At 40.2% G+C, this 10,472-nt stretch overlaps 2 protein-coding genes and 3 long non-coding RNA genes across 7 annotated transcripts; 1 reads left to right on the top strand and 4 right to left on the bottom strand.

The window, feature by feature from the left end:
• Positions 1-172: 172 nt before the first annotated feature.
• LOC113562759 lies at positions 173-2,262 on the bottom strand. The gene is made up of 2 exons (XR_003407159.1): positions 1,949-2,262; positions 173-1,805 (listed from the first exon to the last, which is right to left on the bottom strand). It is a non-coding gene; the product is annotated as an uncharacterized LOC113562759 (long non-coding RNA).
• Positions 2,263-3,129: 867 nt separating this feature from the next.
• LOC113562756 lies at positions 3,130-3,870 on the bottom strand. The gene is made up of 2 exons (XR_003407154.1): positions 3,781-3,870; positions 3,130-3,268 (listed from the first exon to the last, which is right to left on the bottom strand). It is a non-coding gene; the product is annotated as an uncharacterized LOC113562756 (long non-coding RNA).
• Positions 3,166-7,078, top strand: LOC105283730 (L-threonine 3-dehydrogenase, mitochondrial). The gene is made up of 5 exons (XM_011346719.3): positions 3,166-3,351; positions 3,826-4,089; positions 4,659-4,919; positions 5,963-6,229; positions 6,353-7,078. Exons 1-5 carry the CDS (start codon positions 3,186-3,188, stop codon positions 6,505-6,507), a joined length of 1,113 nt encoding a protein of 370 aa, XP_011345021.1. The 5' UTR covers positions 3,166-3,185; the 3' UTR covers positions 6,508-7,078.
• LOC105283729 lies at positions 5,017-5,965 on the bottom strand. 3 transcript variants are annotated; one of them, XR_894726.3, is made up of 3 exons: positions 5,764-5,965; positions 5,154-5,671; positions 5,017-5,086 (listed from the first exon to the last, which is right to left on the bottom strand). It is a non-coding gene; the product is annotated as an uncharacterized LOC105283729 (long non-coding RNA). The 3 variants fall into 3 exon arrangements; XR_002193608.2 differs by having other exon boundaries at positions 5,154-5,965; XR_002193609.2 differs by having other exon boundaries at positions 5,028-5,086; positions 5,150-5,965.
• LOC105283728 (DNA primase large subunit) lies at positions 6,967-10,222 on the bottom strand. The gene is made up of 7 exons (XM_011346718.3): positions 9,438-10,222; positions 8,830-9,167; positions 8,525-8,752; positions 8,313-8,450; positions 7,779-8,157; positions 7,534-7,695; positions 6,967-7,410 (listed from the first exon to the last, which is right to left on the bottom strand). Exons 1-7 carry the CDS (start codon positions 9,592-9,594, stop codon positions 7,097-7,099), a joined length of 1,716 nt encoding a protein of 571 aa, XP_011345020.1. The 5' UTR covers positions 9,595-10,222; the 3' UTR covers positions 6,967-7,096.
• Between the last annotated feature and the right edge of the window lie 250 nt (positions 10,223-10,472).

Here is a 10,472-nt window from a genome sequence, read left to right as displayed (position 1 = left end):
GATAAACAACGGGATTGTACACGTTGCGTCAATGAGTAGATCTGCCTTGATTCCGCGTCTGATTCTGTGTTTCCCGATACTTCATTCAGGATTTGAAGAAGATGCATTAATATCAAGATTCTATTTTCACTTAAGGCTGAAACTAGAATTAATAGATAGCTAAAAATACACGTTTTCAAAGCAAGCGAGGTATATTCTTTTTCGTAAATCCGTGGGACACAAAATCCTTAAAAAATAGTTATGCAAAATTATACCAAAAATGTGGTAGCTTGAACGTTTTATCGAAATATCTAAGTGCTAAAAGATTTTGTAATGTGTAATAAGAATTAAATTAGATTTAATTTTGATACAATTACATATCTTGTACATAACAAATTTATAATTGTAAGCAGCACGTGCTTATTAAAGTGCTATACTTTACAATGCTGCGAGATGATCATTATGCGTTTGATACACAGTTAACTGCCTCTCCATTGTTACCATCGTAATGCCGGCTTTCGATCAGACCGTTGGAGCAGGTGTAATTTAAGTGAAAGTGATTCCCGACTTCCTCGATATTTAGCCGTCAGTGACCTCAGCTCATTCTTTGCCGTACGAATGCTAATCTCGCGTCATTATGCAATTACGTGAGGAAGGTTGTGAATCTTCGCGAAGATCAAGCGATTGTTGAACGCATGACAAATGTGACATGACATCATCCTGATCAGTATCGACAACGATATGAAAAATTAATATGCTTCTACAGAGACCATTACTTTTTTCTCTCTTGCTAGAAAGCTCAGTTTCAATCAATTCTATGTGCAATCGTAATGTTATATTAATTGCAAAATTAAAGATATATGTAGGAAATATAAATCATTAGGAGACCGACAGTATCGCTGAAAATATTATACAAAGTCAGACTCGTAAAAAATATTTTACCTTCCGCGTCAGCGCTGTTCGCCAAAGCAGTGTCGGATTCCCAAAGGAATCCTGAAGAAATCCTGCGTTTCCCGAAAAAAAAATCCACCAAGAGGAACTGAAGTTTCTTCTCGAGAATTTACTCGTACTCAACTTCACGTGTACTCGAGTCACGCGTGAAAGGGTATAGACGATGCGTATTCTCCCTTGCAAGGGTGGCGTAACCGCGTCGCACCGCGTCGCACTACGAGTGCGATTCTTCGTGGTCTCGTTACGAGCACGTACTAAGTACACCAGAGAAGCAGCCCGCAAAAGTGTGGCGGCCAGTACGAACTCGAGGGGAGAAGATGAGTCGTGGCGTGGGTGATGGCGGGAGGAACGCAAAGAGAATTGCGAAGTGCGTGTCCAGCCACCGTGAAGAGACACGCTTCCAGGAAATTCTTCCCTTTCCCCACGAATCTCACCGGTGTCGATGTAATTCGGCGTCGATGAAAAATCACCTTCGCCGTTTAGTCCAGATTTGATAATGGTGACAGGCCTGGTGTTGTTGCACCCCCTCGAGAACTCGCATGGGTGCAAAGACAAGAACAGACAGATATTTAGTAATCATAATTTTTGACAAACTTTCTAAATTATTATTTGATATTAATTATTATCAATATAATAATAATTAAATATTAATTATTATATACATATAATACAGACGGATCGATTTTTCATTCCTTATAAAAGTGGATTAAGTTGATAAAAAGTATTATAAAACATAAGTGACATAAATGAAATGTAGATTATGTAATAATCTACATATACACAAGTATTAAACAGAATACTGCGAGACCAATAATTTCAGATTAGCGAATATATGTATATATAATCGCTGAGTTCCCAATGGTGTTCACAGGATTCTAAAATTTCATTATACCTTGATAAATCACGATAATGTATTAAGATCGATAAGTATACGTATTACTTCACTTGTGAATAAAATTTACATATATTCATCCTGCATATTAAGAAGATAAGCAATGTTCGAAAGTTCATTCCCAACCTTGATATTCACACAGCATCCTACGTGATTTGCTGATTCCATCACGTTCTGCTCCCGCTATGTAGAGGTTTTTATAATAACCGGTTTAGAGTCGTACGAAGTAGGTAACGCCTCGCCATTGGTCTGTGCTGCCAAGCCTCCGTCGATTTATAATAAGTATACGAACGTGTGAAATGACAGTCTAATAAATGACGCGTTGTATGATAAATATTCAAGATTATAAGTATATCAACTAATGCACAGATCAAATTTTGATAAATTGAAAATAAATATGAGAAACTATGCGATTTCTGAAATTACATGCCAAAGAATTTAATAATAAAGTTATTCTTATTGCGAAAAATATTATTATCTTATCTTCTCATAAATGACTCATTCATAAATAAATTTTTCTAAAAGCTATCCAAATTGAATGAAAAAGAATGAATGTATATCTAAATTAATTAAATAAATAAATAATTATTAATTAACTGATTAATTATTATTGATTAACTGATTAATTATTATTGATTAAACTATACATGTAATATTAACCCTCCGTCGTCCATCATTTTTTTAACAATGCCATCGTCCCACTGTAGTATTATATATGTATCGCTAACACATAACTGCTTTAAAAAATTTGGCAAAATTCCGGGTGACTCTTTGAACATCCCTGAACATGTTTTGACAGTCGCTAAATGATCAATAGGTTTTTTCATGAAAAATTGAAATTTGTCGGTGAAATATAGTTTCAGGCGTGTCACTCAAGTGTACAGTTGGACGACGAAGGGTTAAATATACAGATCTGGTTTAGAAGATACTCAGGTAACTCTTGGAATTACTCAAGAAATCGTATGTATGAGAAGGAGAAAGATTGAGTGTCTCGTTCGAAGTCCTCTCTAAGTGTTAGCGCACGGACACATCGCTGTAGGCAGTATCTGTGTTCTAAACTGGTTTTGAAAATGTGCTGCGATATAATGTACAATTATTGCTCGAGGCTCGAGACAGTTGTTTATTGGCCATCAACGAAGAAAGATAAAGACGAGTTCTCTATCCATAGTCAGTCGTGCTTGTGATAAAGCATAAACGTTTCGGTATTTCCAGACACCATAAATATTTATTTTACTTCTAAATTAATATAGTCTTGTCGGAAACCGTTCCGAATCAAAGGAGGAGAACTGAAAGACATCGTTACATCATTTGATCGAGAGATCTTTTATTCTTGGTGGATCGTGGCTCACCATTTTTCGGGATAATGTTGTGTAAAAGTCTCGCTCGGTTTTCGTGTCGTTTCACGGGATTCGTTCGCAAGGACTTCCACGTGTCCGTCAATCCTCTCTGCAGGGCGACCAAAGAAAATGATAATACCAATTGCGTTAGTACAGTTAGCAAAAGTAAACCACCGCGAATACTAATAACTGGTAAGTACATGGTGATTAAACAATGTGTATTCTGATTCTTCATTAATTTATCGACTGATTCAATCGATAAATTAATTACTTGATTTTATCTTTAACACAAGATTTACGGACATTGTTTGTATAGCTAGTTTTACTAAAATTCGTCATATTGACAGGTACATTAAAATTCAGTTTTTGGCTTTCGGTTTTCGATTTCTCGTTGATAAAAAAATAATCCTTTTGATTGATGTATTTTTAAACATGAATTCTCAATCCGTCGAATTGACGGGTTCCGTAGTCTAATCTAATTAGATGCACATATCTTTCTTCACACCTTGCGAGATTTTTTACAAAGTACAACCGTTTGTGCATACATATGCATGTAAATGTATCTAAGAAAAGTGTTACAAGGACGATACAATACCACTCGCGGTTTAGCACAAAACACACCTTTCTTCGTCGTACGTTGGCGAAAATCGTGCGATTTTTGTCTAGGGGGTCTCGGACAATTGGGCACGGAATGCGCGAAGTTGCTCCGTCGCAATTACGGTAACGAGAATGTCATATTGTCCGACATCATCAAGCCCACGGAGGAGAATTTGGAGAACGGACCCTTCATCTTCGCTGACATCCTTGATTTCAAGGGCCTGCAAAAAATCGTCGTCGACTGCAGGATCGACTGGCTCATCCACTTTAGCGCGTTACTCAGTGCTGTTGGCGAACAGAATGTACCATTAGCCGTCAGAGTCAACATTGAGGGTGAGAAGGGCTAATGCAATCGATATTCATCCTCTCTTGAAATAAAAATTACTCGCTTTTAAAAGCTTTTAAACTTACAATACGTACAATTCAGTGCCCGTCTGATTTTAAGATTATTTTATTATAATAAATAATATTATAGTTCCACTATTCCTATAATATTATTATCCCTGAATTAATTCTTCGGGGATCAAAGAAATTGCGACGAAGATGTGCGATTACTATATCTTTTTACGTTTAATAGAATTTTTCCTACAGGAATGCGGCTTTCCGCGAGCCGCGTTCGAGCGAAGTGGAATGTTGCGCCCAGCGAATTTGTCATTACGATAATAATTATAACGCGGTCGTGGTCGCGCACGCTAAGGGAAGAAAGTGTCCGAGAGAAAGCGGATGAGTAGTGGCTGAAACGTGACAAAAATAATGGTACCATTCTCTCGCGATTCACGAATGCGATTTGCTCAGAAGGCAGCATCGATCGCTTCAGAATCCAAAGATGTTTAAAATGTTAATTATTTTTTTTGCACAGCTATATGAAATTCAATGTTAACTTTGAGACTCAATTGTAACAGGAATGCATAACGTCATCGAGCTGGCGAAGCAATACAAGCTAAGGATCTTTATACCGTCGACGATCGGCGCATTTGGTCCCGATTCACCAAGAAATCCCACACCGAATGTCACAGTACAGCGACCCCGTACGATCTATGGTGTCAGCAAGGTCCACGCAGAGCTCCTGGGAGAATACTATCATCATCGGTTCGGCCTTGACTTCCGGTGCCTCCGATTCCCCGGCGTTATCAGCGGTGATCCACCCGGCGGCGGTACTACCGGTGAGAACGTCGGCTTTCTTCATCCTTCTCGCGTGTTTGACTCTGCATGTGATTTCCTTCGACGATAAAGATGACAAAAGAAGTTTATGTTGAAGTGTTTTTTTTATGTTGCTTTTGTAATCCGAAGAATCTGCTATCTGATTTGCGTTCACTGAAGGCTACGTCATCTAGAAGGTACGAATCATCTAATTTCCGTTTCGGCTTTTTTTTTTATGCAACAACGTAATTACCTACGTGTGTGCCTCTCGACCAGTTGCTGCCACGAGTGGAATGTTTAAATCAGGAATTTCTCGGATTCTGAGATCGCGTTGCTCGCATGCCTTTCAAACTTGCGGCAGAATAATCGGCGTTCATGCTTAAGAAACGCTTAATGCCGCGTACAATCCTCGAAAATGAGCAGATATTTGAAAATTGATAGTCTTTTATCCTCTTTCCTGGAGAACTAGAGCGCGCCGCGAAGTCGCGATTAAGGTAACTGCACGATGGCGAAACGTATATAGTTTCTCAAGGACAATGCTACCGGCAAATTATGCGACGTATCTCGATCACCGGCTCGTGAGATAGTCTCTTGCAGTTTCTTCAATTTTCGATGCATGCATAAAGCTAGGAGGACACCTTGATGACGACAACACGAGGAAAACATGTTTTCATAAAAGCATCGATGACTCGATCGTGCCGACGTCTCCTGCCCGCGCTTTGCAGAATGCAAATCATCAAGAAGCGGTTTCATCGTCACGATTATTAATTATTACCTGTTCGGAAAAAGATTATGTCATTCTTTTATCAAAGATAATAAAATAATAAAATTTAGAGTATTTGTAAAAATAATAAAAGTTTTATTTACTAGGTAATATTAAGTTGTAACGTAAGTTCTCTTTGTCTTATTCTCTTTGATCAAACGCACGATGATCTTAATCAAAGATATATTGTATCATGTATTTGATTTGAATAAAAGCTGGAAGAAGAAACTTACGTTACAGCTTAATGAAACTTTATTTATTGGATGCTAAAATTTTCACTTTTCTCCTTTTTATTTTGCGCAGATTACGCCGTGGCGGTGTTTCACGAGGGATTGCTGAACAAGAAGTACGAGTGCTACTTGGAGCCTCACACGATGCTGCCGATGATATACATCGAGGATTGCCTGTCGGCGCTCTTTCAGTTCCTGAATACGCCTGAGGAACTGCTCCGTCGGCGGGTCTACAATGTCACAGCTATGAGCTTCACACCCGAGGAATTGTTCAACGAGCTCCTCAAGTACATACCGGACCTGAAGATCACGTATAAGCCGGACAAACGGCAGCTCATAGGTACTCATTTCACTTACGCGCCGTGCGCTAAACGAGGCGGGAAAGGAAAAGTGCGCTTCAAGTGAAAATCTTGCATATGCGTTACATTAATGTGTGTCTGTGTATGTACGTGTGTGATTTCAGCGGAGAGCTGGCCGCAAGTTTTCGACGACAGCGAGGCACGGAGGGACTGGGGCTGGCAGCACAAGTACGATTTGCAGAGGCTGGTTGAGTCAATGATGCGGGACGTGAACACGAACTTTTTGTCGAAGCACCAATTGAAGCAGATCAATAGCTAGCTGTGTGATCGCACCTTAAGAGTTGCGCATAAAGGTGGCCAATAACTTCCTTCAACTCGGCCGCACACTCTCGCGTTGTACGTGATGTAATTGACGTATTCGAAACTCCGGTTGGAAAAAATCATCAGCCGCAGGTAATTGTAAATGTAAAAAAATTCAACGTTCGAGGTACAATTTATCATTTCGGAAATTAATGATGATGATTAAGAGCGCGATTATTATTATGCAAATGATCTTTTCCCGTGCCTCGATATATCGCTGCCCGAGAATCGAAAGATTATCGAAACAGCTTTGGAAAGCGCTTTCTAGCGGAATTCTGTGTGATTTTTTCCATTTCCATCACTGAATGACTTCAGTGTTAATATAGTGATTGTCTTTCGACGCTCGCCTGATTCGTTTGTCGCCAGTGGCATCATAAATTGCCGTATTTTCATATATAAATTACAAATGCAATATTGTTATAAAATTGACGTATCTTGACAATTACTGATAACAATATTCACAAGTATGGATGACTTGGGTGGAATTCTGTGCATTAAACCAAGAAATATAAATACAATACTTATAATACAAGAGAGACGTATGCTGGTTAACTCTGCTCCGCTATGTCCACATCCATGAAATCCGCGAAATCATCATCGTTCAGCATATCCGCGATGTTCACCGGCGTCATTTTCGCCGCCTTCTTCGACGGCGGCGTCTCGTAGCTCGTTTTCTGAACTTTTCTCAAAGGTGGTGTATCCGCGTCCGCGTTCCTCGACGGTGTAGCGTATCTGTCGTTTCTCTTCGGCGTGCCATTGTAATCTACGTTTCCGGACGGTGTAGAATACCTGTCGTTCTTCCTTGGTAGACTCACGGGGGTGCCGGTTGTGCTCTGAGAGAACTTATCTTTGTTGTCGATATCTGCGAGTAACAAAGTGTTATTTATAAATATAATAACATAAATATAATAACAAATAAAATGTTATTATATTCATAATGAAATCTAATTAATTAATTTTTATTAAAACAATTATTTCTCTTTACCTTTGCCATCCTCCTCGGACAAAATTGATCGACTCTCGGCGAAGTACGCGTTCGGGTGCAGAAGCGGCTTGCTCGACGGTTTGTTGTGCGTAACTTCGAAGTACTTGGCACACGCGAGGTGATACTGCCCATCCTTGGCCAAGTCCATGATCTCAGTCGCATCTAAATTGCACGAAGATGAGATTTGAATGTGCGTGATCACCGTTGATCTTTCTCGTAAGCGGAAATAAAATCAATTTCCTTACTGGAGGCGAATACGCCGTAACTAGTTAGCTTCTGGCACAGGGAATCGCGATCCATGTGCCTGAACGGGCACCCGTGATACTCTCCAGGCCCGACCGCGCCAGATATAATCTTCTGGCAGCCGTACGGCGTGTAATTCGTCTGCCTCCCCTCCTTGCCAAAGTAGTGCCTGATGGAGTACGCGTACTTTTTATCAAACGCGACCCCGTCGGTCTTCTTCAAGAACGCGTCTCTCCAGAAACGTAAGGCGTCTTCCAGAGTCACGCCAATACCTTTCAGGAATAATCCGTACTGCATGCGACCGGAATTCTTCAGGTGGCTGTTGGTGACCAGCGCCTCGTGAAGCGTTCTCATGCATAAAGGATACGACGTTTTCGACAACTGAAAATTTTACAATGCACAAAATAAAGATACTAAAGCTCGTTGAGCCAGTTCAGAGTAACCGAGGCAATTTTCTAATCAGAAGTAACTGAAGCGATGAAAGAGATAATGAACAAAAAGAGTTCCAGGTAACTGAAAATGATAACGAAAAGTACATCGTTCAGCTTGTCAACTGGCGTGGCTGTGGTGGACCAAACGACGCGTGCCATTCCGGAGAACGCCGAGGGAAGACCCGTCAAGTACCGGGTCAGTCTTTCGTCATCAGATATGTTATCGTACAGGACTCTTGCACTCTGCAAAAAAAATACAATTATTTTAAAGTTACTCTTCTTCAGAGACACAAGACGTTAGAAAGAATGACGCATACCTCCAAGCCTCTAACCAGGTTGTCTCTAAAATGGGAAACAAATACAGAACTAAGATCCATGTGGGTGATGTAAGCCATCCCTGCTTTGAGGTAGACTCTACGCGCCCTGACCAGGTCGATCACCTTCTCGAAAGGCACTTTGTAGATGTCGGCGATATCGATATTCGCGACCTTCCCGGACGACAGACTGAGCTCCTCTTTCAACTCTTCTTTCTCCTCTTGCGATATCTTAAGATCATCAAATTGCCAAATTGTAATGCTTGTTACAATTTTTTCCACGATCAAATGCATGTAATAAAACGTACGCATATGCAATTTATGTTGTTAATACTGAGCAGGCTCTCGATGCCCTTTTTGTCCAGCGAGCTGAACCTCAGCTTGAAGAATTCCACCTCCTGATTGACGAACCACTTGCTCTGCTCTGTGTCGTGGCAGTAGACGAGCCTTAAAATAAAGTGTGACACGTGATCCCTCTTCCTCGCCTGCAAATGCTCCTCCGATTGTGGATTGGATCCATTGGCGTACAGGAGATTCACGTAGTACTTCAATCCATCAATTTTCAGGGAGTCACCTAGCGCTTTCTTGCGCTCCTCTGGCGTCTTCAGGTCGCCCCTGTAGTTCGTTGTTTCGACCAGTCGTAGAGCTGCAACGAAGACAATTATAATATAAATTTCATCGTCCTATCACCTCCCTTCAGTTGTATATAAATACAAAGTACGTTAATACCCAGCAACGACAAAATAATAATATAACTGTCAGTTATAATTTTCCATTAATATAAATAATTTTATAAATAATAAATAATTTTCATTACTATAAATACTACATAATGTACATGTTATGCAACAATTAAATTGAGGAAATTATAACTAACAATTATATTATTGTTACTTGGCGTTTGCTGGGTGCGTACCTTTCAGTCTGTCAAAGCCCAGCTCTTGAAACTCCTCCAACGACATCTCGCCTACCGGAGGCACATCGTACATCTGAATGTCCTGGGGATAGTCATTGACGCTCGTCGTGTCAGCCACGCTCGTGTAACGCGTACTCTGACGCGCCTTGTACTCCATCCTTCTTCGGCTAGCTACAAGCTTATGACACTTCTGCGGCAAGACATAAAGAAATTGAACACACGTTGGTGATCACTATCGAACGTCAGCCGTGGCGGATCCGCTCTTGACAGGCGAGTCGTCTAATAATCTTTCGCAACGCTGATCAATCACTTGCGACGAAAACAGCGAAATCAAATTGCCAGAGAAGGCTGGACATTTTCGTGGACGGGTGTCATGCTGCATTCCGCATCACGTTGTTGCTGATTTTCCCGCTTCGTTTTCCCGCCATCTCGCACGCGATTCGAAACGTCGTCCGATTCGCGATAGGAATGGTCGCGAACGACCGTTCGCTTTTAGATGCACTTCTTGTATACTTTCTTTTAATTCGTATTTTATCTCTATTTCCTCTCCTGTTGGTTCATGCAGCGATTTCAGACTGAAGTGGAGATAGAACTGGTGTAACGATACGACGATCTAACACGAAAGACGCTTCAACTGGCTAGCTTAACCTAACCTAACATGCGACGTCCGTGCACTACCGCGCTCTGGCAGCCAAGTCTGCTACCTAGAAATGTGCATATAAGATACATAAAATTCAAATATTTTAAGCACAAAACAGTAGAAAATTTGACGAAATATGGAAATATTAGACATAAATATGTAATAATTTTGGAAATATAAAACTTATAAACGTAAATGTATGAAAATGTTTTGAAATCTTGTACTTTATGTCCAAAGGACATAAAATCACTCACAAGCGCGAAAATATAAATATGTAGATATATTAAAGATATCAAAACGATAAAATTATACAGAGTACATAAAAATGTTAATATTAGACGAAATAAGAATTATTTAAAGTGTCAAAATTCGACATATATTTAATCGCCACTTGC

Source organism: Ooceraea biroi, chromosome 10, assembly GCF_003672135.1.
Source record: "Ooceraea biroi isolate clonal line C1 chromosome 10, Obir_v5.4, whole genome shotgun sequence".
NCBI lineage: Eukaryota > Metazoa > Arthropoda > Insecta > Hymenoptera > Formicidae > Ooceraea > Ooceraea biroi.
The sequence above is the reverse complement of the archived record's forward strand: the minus strand, read 5'-3'. Positions and strand labels throughout refer to the sequence as shown.

What these genes read in the sequence shown, in the direction of transcription:
- LOC105283730 (XM_011346719.3), top strand. Translation starts at nt 3,186, where the DNA reads ATGTTGTGTAAAAGTCTCGCTCGGTTTTCGTGTCGTTTCACGGGATTC. An exon ending in CGTCAGAGTCAACATTGAGG is followed by an intron (nt 4,090 to 4,658) that starts GTGAGAAGGGCT and finishes CAATTGTAACAG; the next exon opens with GAATGCATAACGTCATCGAG. An exon ending in ACCCGGCGGCGGTACTACCG is followed by an intron (nt 4,920 to 5,962) that starts GTGAGAACGTCG and finishes TATTTTGCGCAG; the next exon opens with ATTACGCCGTGGCGGTGTTT.
- LOC105283728 (XM_011346718.3), bottom strand. Translation starts at nt 9,594, where the DNA reads ATGGAGTACAAGGCGCGTCAGAGTACGCGTTACACGAGCGTGGCTGAC. An exon ending in ACCTGGTTAGAGGCTTGGAG is followed by an intron (nt 8,451 to 8,524) that starts GTATGCGTCATT and finishes TTTTTTTTGCAG; the next exon opens with AGTGCAAGAGTCCTGTACGA. An exon ending in TTACGGCGTATTCGCCTCCA is followed by an intron (nt 7,696 to 7,778) that starts GTAAGGAAATTG and finishes CGTGCAATTTAG; the next exon opens with ATGCGACTGAGATCATGGAC.